The sequence below is a fragment of the Leuresthes tenuis genome, unplaced genomic scaffold (assembly GCF_036924035.1).
Source record: "Leuresthes tenuis unplaced genomic scaffold, fLeuTen1.0.hap1 SCAF_11, whole genome shotgun sequence".
Lineage (NCBI taxonomy): Eukaryota > Metazoa > Chordata > Actinopteri > Atheriniformes > Atherinopsidae > Leuresthes > Leuresthes tenuis.
In genome coordinates this window covers 15,523,870-15,544,475 of record NW_027325365.1, presented here as the reverse complement: position 1 = coordinate 15,544,475, position 20,606 = coordinate 15,523,870, and the positions used below count along the sequence as shown (strand labels likewise).

Below are 20,606 nucleotides of genomic sequence, written 5' to 3'. Positions count from 1 at the left end.
GCATGTGGCAGATGGGAGCTTACTTGCCCAACAAGTGACCTGTTACACACGCATATTCCCACTCACTGCTTGCTGCAGTAAAGCTGACAGATTTGAAATTACAGCTCAAGCAGCTGCTTTGAGAATGGCCAAGTCTAGAAATACATCATAATAATTGCAGGCATTTGTGGTGCATGCATACACTTGCTTACCTTCATACTGACCCTTTTAAATATACCACTTTGCACCCTACGTACTTATACATACATTTGGTCACAAGAAATAAAGCAGGTATATCTATTTTTGAAGCAAGAACCTGCTTTGTTACATGTCAATAATTTAGGCAATTAAAACCCCTCTAAGAAGCCAGATGTGCGAAACCACATTCGTATCATTCCACCTGAGCCTACAGTAACCTGTCACTACTGCTGATTAGTTTGAGAGTGTAGGAACAACCTTGATCACTCAGCACTGATTAAATCCTGACAATAATAACTGTTCGGTGCATCACTCATCCATATTCATTAAGCACTGGCATGCCTCTGTTAAGTAATCACATCAGGAAAATACAGACATGGGTGTGAACAATACTCTATAATGTGTGCCAGTAAAACTAAAACGATTCAAGTAATGAAATCGCTGCTGTTTAGAACTGTTCAGAACTGAGAGCTCTGACAACATTAAGGAATACATACTATATATTTATTGTGCTGGCTCCTTCTGTTTTTCTGCATTATGGGCAATTCTTACATCCATCTGTTACTATTACCTTTACAAGAGGATTATTCATATACATACGGGGTTTGCTTTAATTAGTTTGATATATTTCAAAGAAAGGATGGTTTACATGGGAGAGGAGAAATGGACATGAATCGGTCTAGCTCTGGGACATGAGAGGGAAAAAAAGAAAAAAAGAAAATAAATTACTCATACCACTGTCACTGTTCTTGCTCTCCCTAACATCTCACTCTTTTTTTTCCTTCATCAGAGTTGATGCTCTCAATCTGTCACAGTGATTGCCTGATGGAATAATAATTTGCCTAAATTGAGCCATAATGCGCCTTGTAAATTTAATTTAGTCTCAAAACCAGATTAACCCACATGACAGTTTGCACATGTCTATCAATGCATGCGTGCCAATATGTGCATGTGCACACTGTGTGTGTAGATACACTACATGCTTGCCAATACCCTTAATCCCAGGAGCGTATGCTGAATAAGTCCAACAAGTATAACTGACTGAGAGGACAAAAAAAAAAGATGTCCAAATCCTCTCAAAGACAGCCCATGGATGTTACCAGTCATGACAAAGCCAAGAACATGGAAAAATGGAGTTGGTAAGGTGGGCACACATATGTAAAAAGAGGAACAATTCATACATCCAAGAGATCATGTGACTGGACGTTATTACAGAAATATCAACTGCTCATGTACTAAATAACTGCAGAAAAGCAACATTACATAAATGTCTTTCAATGATGCAACATACTAAACTGCATTTAAGGGCTTGCAGTATTCTGACTTTCACTGACTTTCACCAAATGTGTTGATATTTGTTCCAGGAAGTTGCAGAATAATTTGCATCAAGTTTCATCCAGACCCAAGTCCTCACAGACCCTTGAGTTTGTGTTTTCTGCTAAACAATTCTGCCAAAGTAGTTTGCAGTAAACAACACTCTCTGCGGCGAGAAAACATTTTAGTGACAGTATGTGAGGGTAGAAGCTGTGGAACAAACGTATGCTGCTCATTAGGCACTCAGTGGTTTTGGAGGAGTGTGAATAACAAAACAAGAAATTTACATTGAGCATATGGTAGTTTAAAAATCCACTTATCCAACATACTGTTGTCCTTCTGTTTATTTTCACACGCAAAATCAAATCAAACCACTTCACAGTGTTGTTTTCTGTGCATTCCCACTCGGTCAAATCTGACCAAGAAAGTGATCCCCTGTTCCACACGGACACACACAATCCCCTTCGATCGTGTCACTGCTCCTACATTGGAGTGTCAGTGTCATTGGCTTGATATTTTTCCCTGAACATTGAGCTCCGTAGGTCTACTTATACAGACAGGTACGGATATTAAATATGCATTACTGCGCGGTGATGGGACACGGGGGCCATTAACTATTATAAATATGTAATTCAGCCCTGCTGCACAAATTCAGTTTGTTGAACAAATAGCACCGTAGCATGCATGCCCACTGATTAGCATCCCAATGCTAAAATGCATCTCAATTAGATTAAGTGTCAAACCTCATCTGGAAAAGCAGGGATTGAGATGGAATGAGCCAATGTATACAAGAAAGAAAGAACAAATTAAAGTGCTGTGCTGAAGGATGAAGGGGAGAAGAGCAGGAGATAAACTAGGTGTTGCCAACCAGCAGCATGCTGATTTGCTGATAGATTGGTTGTTAGCAGGCCTAAAACTCTAACCATATTTTGCTCCAATCAATCTTTTTGTCTTTTTGTCGGAGAAAGAGCTCCGGCATCAATCCCTCACATTCCTTTATCACCCCTCCATCTTGTCCATCATTAACTAATCATTATGTCACGTTCTTTCGTGAACTGTTTCCAAGAGCCAAGTAAATACACCCCTAATTGCTAAAAAGTTATGGACACTGTAAAATTCAAATGAAAGTAGAATGCAATGATTAGAAAAGCTTATAAACCAATACTTAATTCACGACAAACATAGAAAATATATTAAATGTTTAAAGTGAGAAATTCTATTATTTCTATTTCTGATGTTTTAACATATGGCCCTGGTCTCTCTGTTGGACTCCTCTCAATCATTTTAGAATCTGTGATTTTTACACTTCTGCGAACCCAAATTGGTAAGCAACTATTTGGCTTGATGATTGGCTTGATGCAAATTCCTGCTTTATTTCTGTGTTTTCTCTTTCCCTTCCCTTCAATGCAGGTGACAAGAGTGTGACTCTGAGTATGTGTGACTCTGAGACAGCAAGCTAGCGGGCCGAAGCCCCAAAGGATTTAAATATCTGAGCCAGGATCGATAGCAAAGAACTGTATCCTGAACCCAGATCCTAAGCCATAGATTTGGCTTTCGGTAACTGATTGGCCTAAAGAACAATACTCAAGGTACTACTCACATTCATTAAGTAAGCACCAGGCCCCTACACTCACACCAAGGCACAGTTCATCAGTTTCTCAGAAATAAAGCCAAACAAATGCACAGTAATGTGAAAAAGAAATTAAAACCTCTTCTCATTCTTAGGCTTTATTGATCATGATGTAGGTCTTTCTAGGTCTTAAAATGAGGTAAATGCAACTTTTAGATTAACAACAACACAAGACAAAAAATTTAACAAAAACCAAGTTAAAATGCCGTAGCTATGTGTGGAAAAACTAAGCACACCCTTATTGCTTCCACAGGTATTAATAGGGTGAACAGCGTACAGCTGCTCCTAATCAAATGGATTTTCATTAATTGATCATCAAGTCCAACCACTTCAGTAAATGCAGAAGTTATGCAGTTTGCTGGTCTGGAACATTCAGGTATGTGTTAGCAGAATTCCAAAGATGAGGGGCACCACTCAACTGTGGCTACCTATTGATCTAGTGAGGCTTATAAGGCTAGTTACAAATCATTTGGATTCCACAGTTGTGCAGCAAACAATACTATACACAGGTGGACCATGAAATGCTCAGAAAAACTGCCAAAGCCACACCTAGGATTCTACAGGACTAGGTTAGCATGTAAAATGTTAAAGTTGATGACAGCAACTCTAATTTCCTGATTCATGTCCAAAAACATGCACGTAAGGTTGATCGATGGTTCTACATTGATTACAGAAGTTAGTGCAAGGTTGTTTGTCTCTGACCCTGTGATGGACAGTTGACCAGTCCAGGGTGTACCCTGCCTCTCTTAGCTTGAATAGGCTGCAGCCGCACTGTGACTCTGAGTTGGATAAAGCGGGTAAAAAAAAAAAATGGATGGAGGGAATCTGCAGACGAAAGCATCATCAGATGGCAGGTATCACCCAAGATATTAAAATGGCTGGTCCTAGTCTTTTTCCATATTCACTACCAACACCTACTAAGGCATGAACAAAGTACCCAAGTTAATGCACAGTTTGAGGTTGAATGGAAAATGTCAGAAAGTCAGATATTAGTTAAGGTCAGATATTATGGAAGACTAAGATATCTTGAGGTTAGAATAGCACTGACCTAAAGACAGACTTGTTAATCTCAGCAACAGGGACTTTAAGTGACCTTTACCATCAGGGGAAGGAGTACATTAATCAGTGCTGCTTGGACTGATTGTAATAAGGTGGGATGTGACTGGGGCCCATTGCACTGATTGTAATAAGAGTGTCTGTAACTCTAACAGCACTGAAATGGTATGTTATAGCATTAACATAAAATATCTATATTCATCATATATAAAAGGGATTATGAGGGAAAGAACTTTGACCAAACTAAGCCCAATAATAAACAGTAGCTGTAGCAGCCAGCAGACAATTCTAAGTCAGGCTTGTCCTCACATCTTCAAAACTTAGTTAAAACGGAAACATTAAGACAAATTAAATATTAAAAATTACGGTAAATTTACAAGCACACCAAAATGTCCTTTAACTGTATGCCTGAGGCTTTTATCAACAAAGCTTGGCTGGATTGTCCCAAAAGAAAATGGGACATTACCCTTTTAGTGTTAACAAGATAAAGCCTACTGAGCAGAAAGCACTTGTACAGAAAGTACTCGTCAAAAGGCAGAGAGGGACAAGTTGTCTTTTCAGTCCTGCAGGAATTATGCAATGTCTAACAGTCATTCTGATGTAATCTTCAACTTTATGTGAGAATGCAAATTGTTTGATGCTGTGAAAACTTGTAATCGGTTTTTGACACTCAATTAATTCTGCTTTTGGCTAATACTGTAGCTCAGTGCAGAGGCCTGTATCTGGCAAAAAAAGAATAACTTACCTTGTTTCTTGAAGAGTTGGCTGCTGACAATTTCAGTCATAGAGGCCACCTTCTGTTTCTGGAGTTTCTCAGGTGGGATGCAGGAATAAAAGTCATGCAGCAGCTGACTACAGAAAAAAAAAGTGATGAGAAATTGTGATGAATGGCAGGCCATTTAGGTTATAGAGGTTTGTTTTCTTGAAAAATAATTATAGAAAATAAACATCAAGAATTTTCTACACATTATTACCAATATTCTGAATTATTATAACCAAAATCTCCATGGTCCTTAGTAATTTACTCAATGCACTGCAGAAAGGAATAAAAACAAGAGAATCTCTTTTGTTCAGTTGTAAACATCTCACCTTTAAAGTTAAAAAGACTTGCAATCGCTAACATAAACACCTGTATAACAGAGAAAAAACATAAGCCAGAAACGCGAGCTGAGCAGCGTATGCTGCTGAATGACAAACTCTGTCTCAATTTTTTTTTGTCTACATTTTATTTGGTCTATGTCCCCTTATATCATGCGATTTAATGCACCTTCATTATCGTACAAAATAATTAAATGCACACCCAACGGCTCCCTAACCAGTGTATAACGGAGAAGGTTTGTTTGCCTTTTCTTGTGAGTAAGTCGACATGAGGACACGCTGGGACACAGAAGCTCAGTGCAGACTTATCAGACCCACCAATCATCTGTGCTGATTCTAATTAAAATCCAAAATGTCAGCCTGTAACCTACGGACATGCAAAGGACAAAGCCAACAAAACACGTGCGCGGCTGACAAAATCTTTGTGAACACACCACTCCACTGATTTAACCACAGGTGAGTTTCCAAAGTGTTGGAATGTAAGGATACAGGAGATGAGAACACTTTGATGTCCACCTCCTGCACTGTGATTGTAATTCACACGGCTTGGTTGTAGAGAGTGCTTGGGGCAATTCTTATCAAGAATGCAGTGGGGACCTAGACTGTAAAGAAGTGCTGAGGACAATAAGGGGTGAGTGAAAATGTGTCGAAGAGAAAGAAAGACAAAATGAGCCCTGACATTTAACTCTGCCCCTCAGCATCTCTGTACCATTTACAGGTATGTGTAGTTCTCCATGTTATATGAGAAAGTTGTTAAAAAACAAAACAAAATGGAAGCTAAACAGGCAGATAAAGATAACTTACAAACACATAAATGGACACACAGAAGCACACACAGGTGAAAGATACATTAATTATGAGAATCTGTGTCTAAAACTGAATGCAGAAAATCAAGAAAACAACATTTTTCTATCAAGTGTTCTGAGAACAACTGGTAAATACTAGTTTGTAGAACTGCAAGACGAGATATAAGAATGCCTGGAATTTATAATCTGGAAATAAATACTAAGAATAAAAACAAAAATAGTTAGTAACTTAAGTGGTATGTGCACTCCTGTAATTTCTTGGGCTATAAGGTACCGAACATTTTTAATTGTGGGTCAAGGGGAGGTTAAATGATCTATTTCAAATGGTTTTGTTATCAAGGAGTCTGAGAGGAAAAGATAGATGTTTTTGCTCGATGGTTTTGGTAACATTGCAATTTTAGTTTGATGAGTTTTTTATAACCTGGTGAAGAAGGAAAGGCAGAAGAATGAGGGTCACTGAACAAAGACAGGAGGAAAACTCAAACGGCTCCTATACATCCCCTCTGTCAATGCACCTGAATGACATTAAGGAAAACGTGCCAGTGAGTGCGTCTCTGTATGTTTTTGTTTTTAAGAATAAGCTTACCTCAGGAGTTTGGCATCAAATACTTTCTCGACATCACGCAGGACTGTTGGCAGGTACTTCAGAGCAGCAACCTGATGACACAAACCCACACAACAAGAAACACTGTGAAAACTGCTGCCTTAAACATGTGGACCTGTGCAAGGTGACTTTGTCATCAAACAGATTATCCTCACAAGGATCTATCTGTTTTTTCAAGGGGTGGCTTCACTGTTTCTAACATTTTGCCACAGGATACGTCTGAATGTCTGTCTTAGTGTAAGTAGTTAAGTGATGCAGTCAGAATCAGATCAGATAACAGAAGTGAGAACATGTGGAGAAGATGAGACATAAAACAGAGAAAGGGGTGAAGGGATGAGGAGAATAAAGATCAGAAGAATGGGAAGATAATGGAAAGATAAATGCTAGTTGGAGAAGTGTGCATGAAAGGTGAATAAATGGGATTACCCTGAGCAACAGCGTGGTGGTGTAGTCTGTTCTCATCAAGTTGTTGATGGACTCGAAAAGCCTCCTTAGCGAGTCCTCAAACTCACCCTGCTCCTTCCCCTCATAGAGTCTAGGAGGGCAAAAGAAAATTCAACTTGAAAAACTGAATATGACAGACAGGCAGAGTGCATGACAGAATGCCAGAATATATGACATATCATGTCTAGCAAAGAGGATGGAAGGACAGTCTAAGTCAATTGTACAGTAATTACAGATTTTTTTTTTTCTGAAAACAATCACTAACTTCAGGAAGATGTATATAATCTTACAGTACTTGTTTTAGTTCATGATAGGAGTTGATTTGAGGGTGGAGACAATGACTTCTGGAGTGACAGGCATCTATATTAGCACTGACTCAGAGTAATTTAGCACCAAATGAATTGATAGCTAAACTTTTGTGCTATTGAAATGGGTCACTACCATCATACTTCCTTAAATTATTATAATCCTACATCGGAGCTACAGCAAACTTCTAATTCAATACAGTAAATTCGATTACAGAGAGTAACTAATATAGTATTATGCTTACACGATATCATGCTTCCAAGGCTACACTAAATACTGACAGACACTGACTGCTGTAGTCACGACATCAGCTAACTAAACAAAAAGACTGGGTTATCTTTGCTGTGGGTGTTCACTTTGCATTCAAAGACCCACACAAACCCATTAAATACCACTTACTCCATGCTTTGCAAATGTTACTTTCACCCATGTCTCTATCCCACTGCCCCACCCTCACCCCCTTCCTAACCATCTTAGTGTGACTCAGTTGTGCATTTGTCTATTACAATTGTAAGTGCTGGGGAGATGGATTAGTACAGTATGTGGCACACAGCGAATTTAGGGTGGAGGAAGAGATTAGGCATGCAGTAACACGCAGAGGTTTTATCACTGGGCTCTTTGCAGAGTATAGTTATGATTACAGAAGCACTCTTCTGCTTAATCCTAAAGCCCTGTCTGTGTTTAAGGATGAGTCTAGAGAGATATAAACATACATCAGGGACAGTCTTAACGCGATCACAGTCAGTTGTGCACTTTCTCCAGACATATACACTTGAATAAAATAGCTGTATCTTCTAAATGATAACTCCAATTGAATTCATAAATGTGCCAAAACAGTTGCTACAACTTTTCACTTCACACAAACATAGACTGAGGCTCAATATAAATGCAAACCCGCAGGTGGAAAAGAGGGAGGTATAAAGGGTTGACAAAGAGCAGGTTAAGGGATTGTAAGGGGCACTAAGGATGAGGGTTAGAAATAAAGGCAGGACAGAGAGCTCAATTGCATGCGATTGTGGGTAAGAGAAAAAAAGGGCAGGACAAGGCATCTCTAAACATTTCCCCCATTAGTTAAGAAATCTTTGTCTAAGCAAATGAGCTACAAATGACACCATATTGAATGTAATTTCAGTTACCTTCTGGATCAGTTACTGAAAGTGTTCAATGCTACAATTAGGCAGCATCACGTTGGGTGAAATTTGAAATGTAGATATTGTAAACAAGGGTATGCAAATAAGTGATCCACGAACCAAAAACTATTGAAATGCATTACTGCTTTAAGATTTGTCAAAACAACATGAAAACTAGAATAACAGGCTTGTGGTTGCATGCCTCTGCTGACAAATCCAGTTACAGGTTAGATCAGTATATGCTCACAATCACATGGTACAGATGGCAAAAACTTTAAAGGAATGTCCAAAAAACTGTTTTGCCAAAAAATGCTGATGCTTTAAATATGGACATTGTTGCGAAGATGCCACAAACTCTAACAAGAAAATGCTTCTGACACCTTATTCAACTTGGTGGAAACAGATCAGTCACAATACTTTCAAGATCAGTGCCCAAGATTACAAGAAGCATAACCAACTGTGATTCCAAATGTGAAATATAGTAAGCATCGCCCCCTCAGTTCCTGACAAACAGTGGCACAAACTGAAATAGTGACATAAAACATATCTCTACTCAATGCCTTTTCTGCGACCAATAAGTGAGACTTTGTTATTAGGCACATAAGAGTACATTAAGTGTTGTTCAATCAAAAGTTGTATCCAAGTGCATTTATGCAGCCACACACCTTGGGCTAATCAGTAGAATAGTAAAATGGTAAAATACTGACGAGTCAGCAAAGATCAGTATTTCTATATAATGGATGGAGCAAAGTATGCGCCTGTGTGTTTTGAGTGCTGTTTACATGTTTATTTTCTATAATTGAGCAACTTTTCCAAATTCTAAGATTAAAAAAAACTGTCTTGAAATCATTAGATGCCATTATAAGAATATAACATAATGGAAACACTTAAGTATTAAGGTAAAGAGAAAAGATTACATATGGCAACAGTCAATTCATTATCACATTAATAAAAAACACGGTTTTCAGTTTAGAAAACATTCTTTTTTTTTCTTAATTTCACAAGACAAATTAAATCTGTTTTCTCTAAAATGTTAAAGGATTGCAATCAAAGACAGACAAAGAATGAGATTTAAATATGGAGAAATGGGAACAGGGAGAAGGTGACACAAAAGGGAGAATATAAAACACAGTTGGTGAGGATCTAGACTTGACAGGAGTGGTCAAAGCTATAGAACATGAAGGACAAAAAGGAGGAGAAGAAATGAGCTAAATCTGATATATTTGTGCCGTATATATATTTGAAGTAAACATCACACAAAACTTTGTAGTTTTTGCATGAGCACGAAGCTATTTTGACAGGCCATAAATCTTCAATGCCTTCAACTTAACCACTAATGATTGCTAGTGCTGCTGGAATACCAGATTACCTGTTGGCATTACCAGTCCTTAAACCACAGAAAAATGAATATTACATCTGAGGAAGCTTAACTTGTCTCCATCATGCATATGGGACAACAGACAGAGGGGAGAAAAACGGAGAGAAGAAGAGTAAGGTTTATTACGCTTCTTACAACTGAGACTCAGTCAATCAGAGGGAACGGGAGGGTTAATGTGATGCACGAACACACAACCAGAGACATTTAAACAGAAGCATGCCTACACTAGAGGTGTGTGCTCCTCCATATGCCTACATGTTTACAAAAAGCACAAAGACGTTCATACTAATGCAAATAAATGAGCACTGTCTAAAAAACAAATCCCCTCATTTTAAAGTGAGTGATGTTAAGCCACTTTCTCGTGGAATTTGATGCAACCCAAATCTTTTGTTTTAGCTTAATTTGCATATTCATTCTTAGCACTGATGCATTCATTGTAGTGCAACGTCTGACTTAATAAACCCGATAAATCCAATAGATCCACTAAAAACTACATTTTGCAACTCCTATTCATAAAAAGTTGGGCTGTTGTGTAAAATGCAAATAAAACAAAATGCTATGATTTGCAAAGCTCATAAAACAATCTTTTATTCACAACAGAACAAAGAAAACATTTCAAATGTTTAAAGTGAGACATATTACTATCTAATGAAAACCGTTATCTTAAATTCATCTTCTCTGGGCCAAAGCTCATTTAAAATGGACTGTGGTAAAGAAGTAGATTTTTCTGTGGTCAGACAAATTTCTTTTTGGAAACCACGCATGCCTCAAGACTAAAGAGGGGAACATCTGGCTTGCTATCAGAGCTCAGTTCTAGAAGAGGGGATGCTACACAGTGGGAAACACGGCCTTATCTCAACTTCTTTGAGATGCAATGCTGCCATCGAATTAAAAATTAACTGATATATATCACGAACTGGTAAGTGATAAGTGGTAAGTGTCTAACTTTTAACATCAGACATGTTTTCTGTCTTCTATTGTGAGTAAAACATTGGTTTATGAGATTTGCAAATCATTGCATTCTGTTTTTTATTTCACTTTACACAGCGCTTCTAACACTTTGGAACAGGGAACGTACAACTGCAAATACACGGGTGCTGACCTCGGGTATATGAACAAACATTATTCCAGACAAGGCTCTTCCCACCCTTGTGGATCATGAGTGAGCTCTGTCAGTGCAACTTTTACACAACTTATAAATTATGTTTACACTCATCATATGGTGTAAAGGTGGAAGATTTCTCAGCACAGTGGGCGCCTCTCCTGCTGGAACCTTGTCTGCCTCATGTTGGCTGCCAATTCAGCATTCCTGTCCTGACATTAGCTCTCATTTAGTTGTTGCACTTCATCATCAGTACTTATTAGCACCATTAGTGCTGTTATCAGCAGCCTCTTCTCACAGAGCTGTCAACAACGATTACTTTAGCAATGCAGAATCAGAGGGGTTCTGTGCACCTTCAACAATTTTTATTTGCAGCGTTGAATATCCCAAAACCACATTTTCATCAAAAAGATCATTTGACATGAAAATAAATAAATAAAACTATACACTTACTGGGAATAGAGCATGCGCGAACGAACAATGAACTTGAAGATGTACTCGAGGGCTTTGAGAGTTCGGAGGATGGGCTCACACTGTTCTCCCCGACTGGACACATCTAGATACCTCTTCAACACTGACATTAGCTTCCTGAGAGAGAATGACACAGCGAAAAAAGGAGAGCGATGGAGAGCAAAGAAAGGAAGACGGAGATAAATCAGAAGCATTCAAACAGAATTGTCATTTCTTTTCTCATGTCATACAGGTTGGAAAGTTAATCACTAACTCCATTTTTCACTTCCATGGAGCAGAAAGACAAAGTGCAGCGGAGCCAGAGCAAAGGAGCAGGAGGAGATTGACTGGCAGGGCAGTAGCTGTGGAATAACCGCCAAAGAGTACTTCACAGCTCATCTGACGAACCTATCAGACTCACAGCGTTTTCATTTGCACTCCGATGCATGGTGAAAAAAAATCTCCTACATATGCACACCCCACAGGCGTCTTTAGTCACATACATAAATACTTCAATTTGTCAAAGCAGCTGGAGAGACGTGGGTGGGTTGCTCAGAGTTCACTCTAAATTTATGGCCTATCAACATTATACAGCTCCATTTGCATGGTTTCAATGGCATATAATACTGGCATATTGATAACACCTAATAAAGTGGGCCTACAGAGGTCAGGAGGTTTGGCTTTGAGACATCTCTATTTCCATGAAATGGCAAATGGGGATCACCCACTGACCAGTGTAAATCTGTTTAAAACTATCCAACCCAAAAATTTTATTCGTCATAACCATTTAGTTCTTCGTAGTTTATTTTAGATATATGGCCTTAAGGCAAGCAATGGAGGATTTATTATTTTTGAGAGCAGTTTAAAATGTTGTGAGCGGGCGTTAAAGCATTTTACATAACTGCCTCTGAGCTGACAGGCAATAAGCTGCAGTGACCCTCTTAAAGAGGTTGAATACCAATACACAAGCAGGCGAAGGATGGAGAGATGATGTGTAGATACTTAAATACAAGGAGTAGAGAAAAAAAGAAGTGCTGAGAGGGGGAGGGGGAGGAGAAGAAGGGTGGGGATAATTGGGCAAAAAATGCTAAGAGCAGTGAGAGAAACAGTTGGGATGTGTATAAAGTAACGCAGTAAAAGAGCAGGATGGGTACATCAGACACTATATTATCAAAAGTATTCGCTCATCTGCCATTACACGCATATGAACTTAAGTGACATCCCGTTCTTAATCCATAGGGTTTAATATGACGTCGGCCCACCCTTTGCAGCTGTAACAGCTGCAACTCTTCTGGGCAAGCTTTCCACAAGGTTTAGGAGTGTGTTTGCGGGAATTGTTGACCATTCTTCCAGAAGCGCATTTGTGAAATCAGATACTGATGTTGGATGAGAAGGCCTAGCTCACAATCTCCGCTCTAATTCATCCCAAAGGTGTTCCATCGGGTTGAGGTCACGACTCTGTGCAGGCCAGTCAAGTTCTTCCACACCAAACTCACTCATCCATGTCTTTATGGACCTTGCTTTGTCGACCATGGAAACCCATTCCATGAAGCTCTCTACGCACTGTTCTTGAACTAATCTGAAGGCCACATGAAGTTTGGAGGTCTGTAGCGATTGACTCTGCAGAAAGTTGGCGACCTCTGCGCACTCTGTGCCTCAGCATCCGCTGACCCCGCTCTGTCCTTTTACGTGACCCACCACTTCGCTTCCACTTTGTTATCATACCACTGACAGTTGACTGTGGAATATTTAGTAGCGAGGAAATTTCACGACTGGACTTGTTGCACAGCTGGCATCCTATCATGGTACCACGCTGGAATTCACTGATCCCCGGAGAGCGACCTATTCTTTCACAAATGTTTGTAGAAGCAGTCTGCACGCCCAGGTGCTTGAATTTCTACACCTGTGACCATGGAAGTGATTGGAACACCTCGATTTAATTATTTGGATGAGTGAGCGAATACTTTTGGCAATATTGTGTATGTGCAGACACATTTTCAATTTTCCAACTGGAGCTTGAGCAATCAAACAAAGGTTTTCACAGGTACCCATTGAGTCAAATGAGATGAAATTAACATAAATTAAGAAGCATACAGTCAATATAGAACCATATTCTAATCTTGTTCAAAGCTCCAAAGGGCAATCCAATGACTCAGACTGTCCTTTCTTTAATCTCATTCTTGACATTGATTTCAGAGATCCTGAGGTCAAGGAATAACAGAAAGAAGAATCGTTAAAGAAAAAGGAAATAACAAAGCTCAGACACCATGGGTGTAAGAGGGCTATACATACTCATACAACCTAAGTTAGTGAACTTACATTCAGTGGATTGACTCTGTGAAGAGGCACACTTTGCAAATTTTCAAAGACAACACAAGGAATTAACTAATAAACTGCTTTATTTTATGCACATGCTTTATTCCCGCCCTTCACTCATCCTATTTTAAACTTATCTCATAGTGCAAAGGATTCCCGATAGTGCAAAGGATTCCTGATAGTGCAAAGGATTCCTGACCCAAGATGTAACCTACTTGTAGGCCAGTGTGGCGCTGAAATGCTGCTTGATGTAGGCCTCCAGAACTGTGTTGAAATGCTGGAATTTTCTGTCAGCAATCAGCCCGATGATATGTATCTGCAAGACAGGAGGGAGAATAGAAAGGCAGAGTGTGTGACATGTTTGCATAGCAGCAAACATTTACAAGGCAGATGAGGGTTATTTACAGTCATCTGACAGACCTGCTTGTTTCGAAAAAAGGCTGGCAGATAAGACAAGTTAGACTCAAGACAGCTTGTTAAGAAATGCGCTGCATGTGTTGACAAGGCACACACAGAGACTCAGATCCATAAACATTTTCTCAGTAAACAAACATCCCGCACGCTTACCAAGGCATCAAACACGAGGATGTCGTAGTCATCTGTCTGAGAGTGTTCCATCATGATGTTGAATAAGGCATCAAGAGTGTCCTGCAGAAACTGCATACATACAGACAAAGCAAAGGGTCAGTGAGAACGCAGTCATGCCAATCCGCTCTCTCACACACAGGCACATTTATATTCACAACACTGACCTTTACCACCTCCTCTCCATCAATGATTTTGAGTTTCTCCAGGTTTTCTTTGAGGAGTTCAGGTCGAGTCCTCCATTTTAGCAGCCCCAACAGGCCCACTAAAGGGAGAGAGAGAGAGAGCATTTTCAGTTCAGGTGTATGAACTGTATACTGGTGACTGCATGTACTGTGTTGGTCAGGATGCTGCTCAAAGCTAACCCAATAGAAATTAATAGCTCAGCTGACTGGACAATTCTTCTTTAACTTGTAATGAGCAACAAAGTACATCTTGCATCTTACATCTAAAATTCGCCCCAGTTTGTCAAATGGTCAGCAGCTTTGTTTCAATCCAACTGTTAACAAATCTGGAACATGTTTTTTTTTTTTAATGTTGCTAAATGGAAACTAAACATCAGGTGCTTTTCAATTAATCTTAATCTTAATCTGATTTGAGTCAAAGAAACTGTCTGTGAAGTGTTGTCAGGGACAGAGGGCTTTAGAATATTTTGCAGCCAGGTTTGCTGTAATTCTTTCATGTCAATGAACACTGGCTTTATTTTCCAGAAGCATTATTCAGATCCCCGTCTTCAGTCATTAATATTGCTACAGTTTGACATGGGACACACTTCTCTGTCTCTGTGGGGCTGGCCTGCATTTCCAGCTCACCACTCTCCCTGTCCAACAATTTCTGACACATCATGCCAAGCCACACATCTGGAGGGTGGCCTTTAACAGCACTGTGAGCATGCTTGCTAGCGAGGCTGTGGGCGTGTGTGTGTGTGTGTGTATTTGTGCGTGTGGTAAAGGTGATTAATATTGCAGGAAAATATTCATTACAGTGATGGACTGGCTTCCTCAGTAACAGGTGTTGCACTGCACCTGCGTCTGATGCTCCTCGCTGTCTGGAGTGAATGTGCAATTATGCACAGTGGATGTGTTTCTCATTGAAAGTGTCTTTTCTGTGTGGCTGGCTGACGGAGTGTACGACATTCCTTTCATAAAACCCATACATACCCATACATTTTTTTTATCCCAAAGGGAAATTATAATGTTGCAGTATTTTTTCCCAATAATCATTACAGGCTGTCATTAGGCATGGTTATTGCTGCAGGCAGAAATTACCTACTGTATCGTTCTGTTTTGCAGCAGAGCTGTAGAAGCCTCAGACTGAACACACTTTGTTGTTTCTAAATTATGTTATGTAGAGGGTGGGCAGTATTGGTCTTTATGCTAATCCCCTTGCGCCGCATTCTTCTTGGACAATTAGGTCTAAGGGCTCTAGATATTACCAGCCTTCCATAACAGCTTGTTGAAGTTTCTTTGAGTCAGTGGCTCCAGATTCTGCTGCCACAGCAGATGGGAGCAAAGCAAGTTGCATAATATTAAACCATAATCCATCCATGCTTCCATTTTCTATACCCGCTTAATCCAATAACATGCATGTTTCTGGATGGTGGGAGGGAGCTAGAGTACCCAGAGAGAACCCAGGCACTCATGGGGAGAACATGCAAACTCCACACGGAAAGTGGAGCTGGGATTCGAACCAGAAATCCTCTTGCTGTGAGGTGACAGTGCTAACCATCACACCACTATTAATTAACATACTGCTGAGTCTGCGTTAATTTGTTTGATATCTTTTTGATATAATTTTCTACTCAATGTAATGCCCTCTACCAATTTCACAGCCAGCAATGATCCATTGTCTTGGCCAGGCCGTATTTCTCTGTTGAAAGATGTTAATTAAAAGTTTATGTGTGATGTGACAGGTTTTAATTTCAAACCTGTATGTGTGTGTGTGTGTGTGTTTGCCCTGCCAAGCCTTTAGAGTCACAAGCTGGGTATCTAAACAATGTAACACCTGTCCCAAACCCACACATGCACCTACCATTTTGGGTGAGTTTAGTGGAGCAGACAAGGGTGGAGATTGTGAAGCTGTCTCTGGAGCTGACTGAGAGACCTCCTCCACTCCCAGACACACTGCTGGAGCTGCGGCTCAGCCCTGACCCTTTGTGGGGGTCACCGTGGTGATGGCGAGTCGAGGGCAAAAACAAATAGGAGTTCACGTCTTCCATGCGCTTGCTGTCACCCTGAGAAGAAAATATGCACCCTGTCATTTTTAACCAAACAATGTCACACCAGTAACAATAAAGCTGGGACAAGAAAATATTTCTTCTGTGTTACTTAGAAATGTCTTGATGGAAATAAGGAAGAGAAAACAAAGAGACCCCTGTGATTTGTTACACTTGGAGTGACTCATCAGGTCATCCTTGCATGAAAACAATCCCAAGAAGTGACTGAGGCCACAGCAGTATTCCTCCAAAGCAGTGATGATCATACCATAACAATTTCTGCCAAACTCATCTTCAGCTTGTAAACTCACAACTTTTGGAAAAACATCAGACAAAAACTCGAGCGAAACAAATCATTTTCATCTGAGCTACTCATTTAAACATTAAAAAATGAAGAGATAAACAGTATGTACAAAATAGACATCTTCTTGTGGCCACTTGATCTCAGGTTTTGCTTACATTATCATACTCATCTGTATGATTACTGTTGAGTGTTGCACATTTTAATTTACCATGTCAAGATCATATTCTAATCCATCAACTCTGCTCTCGTTATTAGCCCACCACTAAATGAGTATGTGGCTGAAAAAAATCCAGGAGGAAGAGATTGAAGCCATGAGTGGCAGAGAGATCAAGAGGAATGCAGGGATAACAAGAGATAATTGAGAAAAGGGGCACAGGGGGACCATCCATTTGATATTTGAGCAAATCATGAATAATTAATCTTCACTGCATTTGACATGTAATCAATAAAGGGATTCAATTTCAGCTCTGGCTCATTTAGCAGGGAGTCTATTTGGCTTCACTCAACCTGTCTGAGTGGCCATAATCTTTCCAGACTCACTATATCTTTAGCTCTGCTTTGATGACTGTTGGAACACAACAGACATAATCAAATTAGTTCCACTGCATTAACATCTTTTTAACATTAATCTGCATTTTGTTAGTTTTTGGCAAATCACCCTGTGCGCTTGTGTTATTTGTAAAGTTTAACATTTTCATGAGTTGCCAATTTAATTTGAGCTAATACATTTCATTTGACAAATATCCATTATTTAGTGTGGTTCAGCTGCTCAATCCAAAGCTCTTTGCTTCAATAAAGCTAGTTAAATTCACTACAAAAGGATGAATGTGAAATGTGCTATTCTGAAAGCTTTGTGTTTTGATGTGCCGTTTATTTGCTCAACGCAACTATTTGCAAATAGAAGAATGTGAAATACTGGCATTTGGGTTGATCTAAGCAAATTGAATGTGCCTTGTTAAATTAGAATTAAATCAATCAAATTAGAAATAAATTAATCCATTCATGTGTAAATCCCATTTGCTCTACAAAAACCCATCATTGGTTTTCACCTTAAAGACTACAAGATCATGCAGTCCATCCGCTAGAACTGTCCCATCCTCCTTCATCAGTCGCACAAATGCCATAGCAAAGTTCTTCTCACTCTTGTCCTTGGCTGGGGAGGACAAGACAGATATGTACATAGAACAAGGAAACGCATCAGGGAGTAGGGAAAATGAGAATGGAAGGTGAGCTTTCAGACGAACAAGGAAGAAAAACTGCTCATTTGACTAATCAAGTGTGTGCCATGATGCCATGGGTCATTTTGCAAAATTTGCTCCTTTCAGGATCACATTATGCTCAAGGGATTAAACAGGAGGAGAAGATTGAGATTGTTACTCCTGTACAAAAATCAGACAGGTATTGTACACAAACAGAGGATGATACTCACACTCCTGAGAGGAGCGGTGTCTGAACATGAAGCGCAAATGAATTCTGTGCATTTCCTCCAGAGGGACTGCAACCTGTAAGACATCTTATGTCACTGCAGAACGTAATAGAATAGATATTCTAAAATCTTACCACAACATTGTGTTTTGTGGAAATGAGAATGCAAGTTATGTAAAACAAGTCATTTAAAAAAAACTGAGAGAAATGGATGGAAGAGAAGGGAAGTAACACACACAAACCTTAAAAGTCTCCATCCAGCGGGGCTGTTTAATTTGGTAGTAGATGACTGACCTGTATTCACTAACCGCCTTATCTCCAGCTCCAAGACAGATAGAATTCTAGGAAAAAAGGGTTTAGTGAAAAATATATTGTAAAATAGTCAGATTTTATTTTCTTTGTGTGCACATGTATCCATGCATGCCTTAAAAATGGATGTTCTCAAACCACCACTCACAAAGCAGCTGTACCCAATTTCTTTGTGCTGCTCACCTGTATGACTTTGCCCTCCTCATCACAGACCCACATGATAACCTCCACGTTTTTCTGTGTTGTCTTGTTGTACTTGTCAAAGTCGCCGCCCTGTAAGGTGAGGTAGATGTCATTGCGAACATCTCCTGGCATAATGATCTCTGGGAAGCCCAGCTTGCGGGCAACAACCGTGCTGCGGTCCACCAGGTGAGGGTATTCCTTCCGGATCTGAACTATGTCTCCCACAAGAACCTTCATGGTGACCCACAGACCTGCAGAGTTTGTTTCGACAGGAAGAAAAGCTGTGTATCAAAATGAATTGCAAATGCTGTGGGAGTGCTCATCTTTTTTTGCACAAAGCAATGATTCTATTAAAATCCATTTGAATTTTTGATAAAGCACCCCCATTGTTAAATTTCAGATCTCCAGCCGAGCAAAACTTAATATAATCAGTCGCACTGAAGTCGCACTGAATTAGTAAAGAAAAATCAGAAATCATCACGGGATTACACTATTGCAAAGACCTTAGACAAAGCTTGACACTAACCACTGAGACAGTAGTAGTTACAATTTTGCTAAATTTGCTTTCAAATTTAAAAGAAAATTTAGCCCAAAAGGAAAGAAAGATTGTACTGATATAAGATGTGATCTGTCTGGCAATCAGTTACATGTTAACATAGAGTATCTTAATGGTCGCCTGGGTTCAGACCTTTAAATCTCTACAGTCCACTGAGTTAACTGGAGCTGGAAACCAATTGCAGGGAGATGACATTTCTGTCTGATATGAGGCACGAGAAAGTTCAATTGAAAACTTCACAGAACTTTGACAGACCAAATATTAATCAATTCTGTTTGGACAAATTGATACTGCTCCAGTCTACTTTAAGTAAAGGATCAAAATGTTTCTGTCTCAAGATTTACCGTGCAGTTTAAGTACATTTAAAAGAAATCCAAATTAATAATGAAAGGATTTTAAGGCTGTGAACGATCAAAAACTCACTTTAAAGACATTTTCAAGACATAGTAAGACATCAGGCCAGAGAGGTAAATTTAATATGGGCTCCACTTTTTCACTTCCACAAACTGGGGATGAGAATTTGTCCAATAATACAGACAACACTGTAATCAATACAGCAACATTTCTGTTTCAGAATTTTTGGGAATGGAGTGCTGAACAAGAGAGCGAATGGGTTTATATTTAAAGTTTAATGGGTTTATCATTAAAGTTTAAGATTAAAGTGTTATGAACTTTAAAATATATATCATACAAACAGTTTATAGACCATATAAATGGAATATTCAGAGGAATGCTGTTTCTTCAGGGAAGAAGAGCGGACTCAAATAGAAACTTTGACCTGGAGCTTTTACTGGTGCATTCAGGCTGAGAAAGAGTGAGTACATGCGCTTCCCTGTTTCCCGTCCGTCAAAGTAAACCTACAGTAAACTTGTTTTCATAGTGCTTACTGTTACCCTGAATGGTTTCAGTGCAGACAGTTACACAGATCTTCAGTTAGGTTGACTAAACTTATTGGAGGTATAAAGTTATAAGTCATGACTCATTCACCCAATCATAATGACACCTTAATAGCAAAAAGTTAATACCTTGGCATTAAAAAAAGGTGTCCAAAAGTTACTCCTAAAGACTGTGGGCTCCCACAGATTTGAGAATTGGATATAAAAAAGTGTTGAATGGATTAAATATTATAGAAAAACATATAGATAGTAAAAGCTGGACAGTGTCATAAACTGCCTCTGGACAGGGAAAACTATTTAAACGTGTTAGTCTGTAAAAGTG

The 20,606-nt window shown here is 39.4% G+C and overlaps 1 protein-coding gene across 1 annotated transcript in view; it reads right to left on the bottom strand.

The window, feature by feature from the left end:
• dock2-like (dedicator of cytokinesis protein 2) overlaps positions 1-20,606 on the bottom strand; it is a 93,256-nt gene that overhangs the window by 65,378 nt on the left and 7,272 nt on the right. Inside the window, exons 13-24 of the mRNA XM_072395699.1 lie at positions 18,833-19,083; positions 18,583-18,681; positions 18,345-18,417; positions 17,965-18,068; positions 16,428-16,629; positions 14,564-14,661; positions 14,379-14,468; positions 14,027-14,127; positions 11,499-11,633; positions 7,112-7,220; positions 6,668-6,738; positions 4,923-5,029 (exon numbers count right to left, since the gene is read on the bottom strand). Of these exons, the coding sequence (XP_072251800.1) occupies positions 4,923-5,029; positions 6,668-6,738; positions 7,112-7,220; positions 11,499-11,633; positions 14,027-14,127; positions 14,379-14,468; positions 14,564-14,661; positions 16,428-16,629; positions 17,965-18,068; positions 18,345-18,417; positions 18,583-18,681; positions 18,833-19,083 (1,440 nt within the window). The remainder of the gene's footprint in view (positions 1-4,922; positions 5,030-6,667; positions 6,739-7,111; positions 7,221-11,498; positions 11,634-14,026; positions 14,128-14,378; positions 14,469-14,563; positions 14,662-16,427; positions 16,630-17,964; positions 18,069-18,344; positions 18,418-18,582; positions 18,682-18,832; positions 19,084-20,606) is intronic.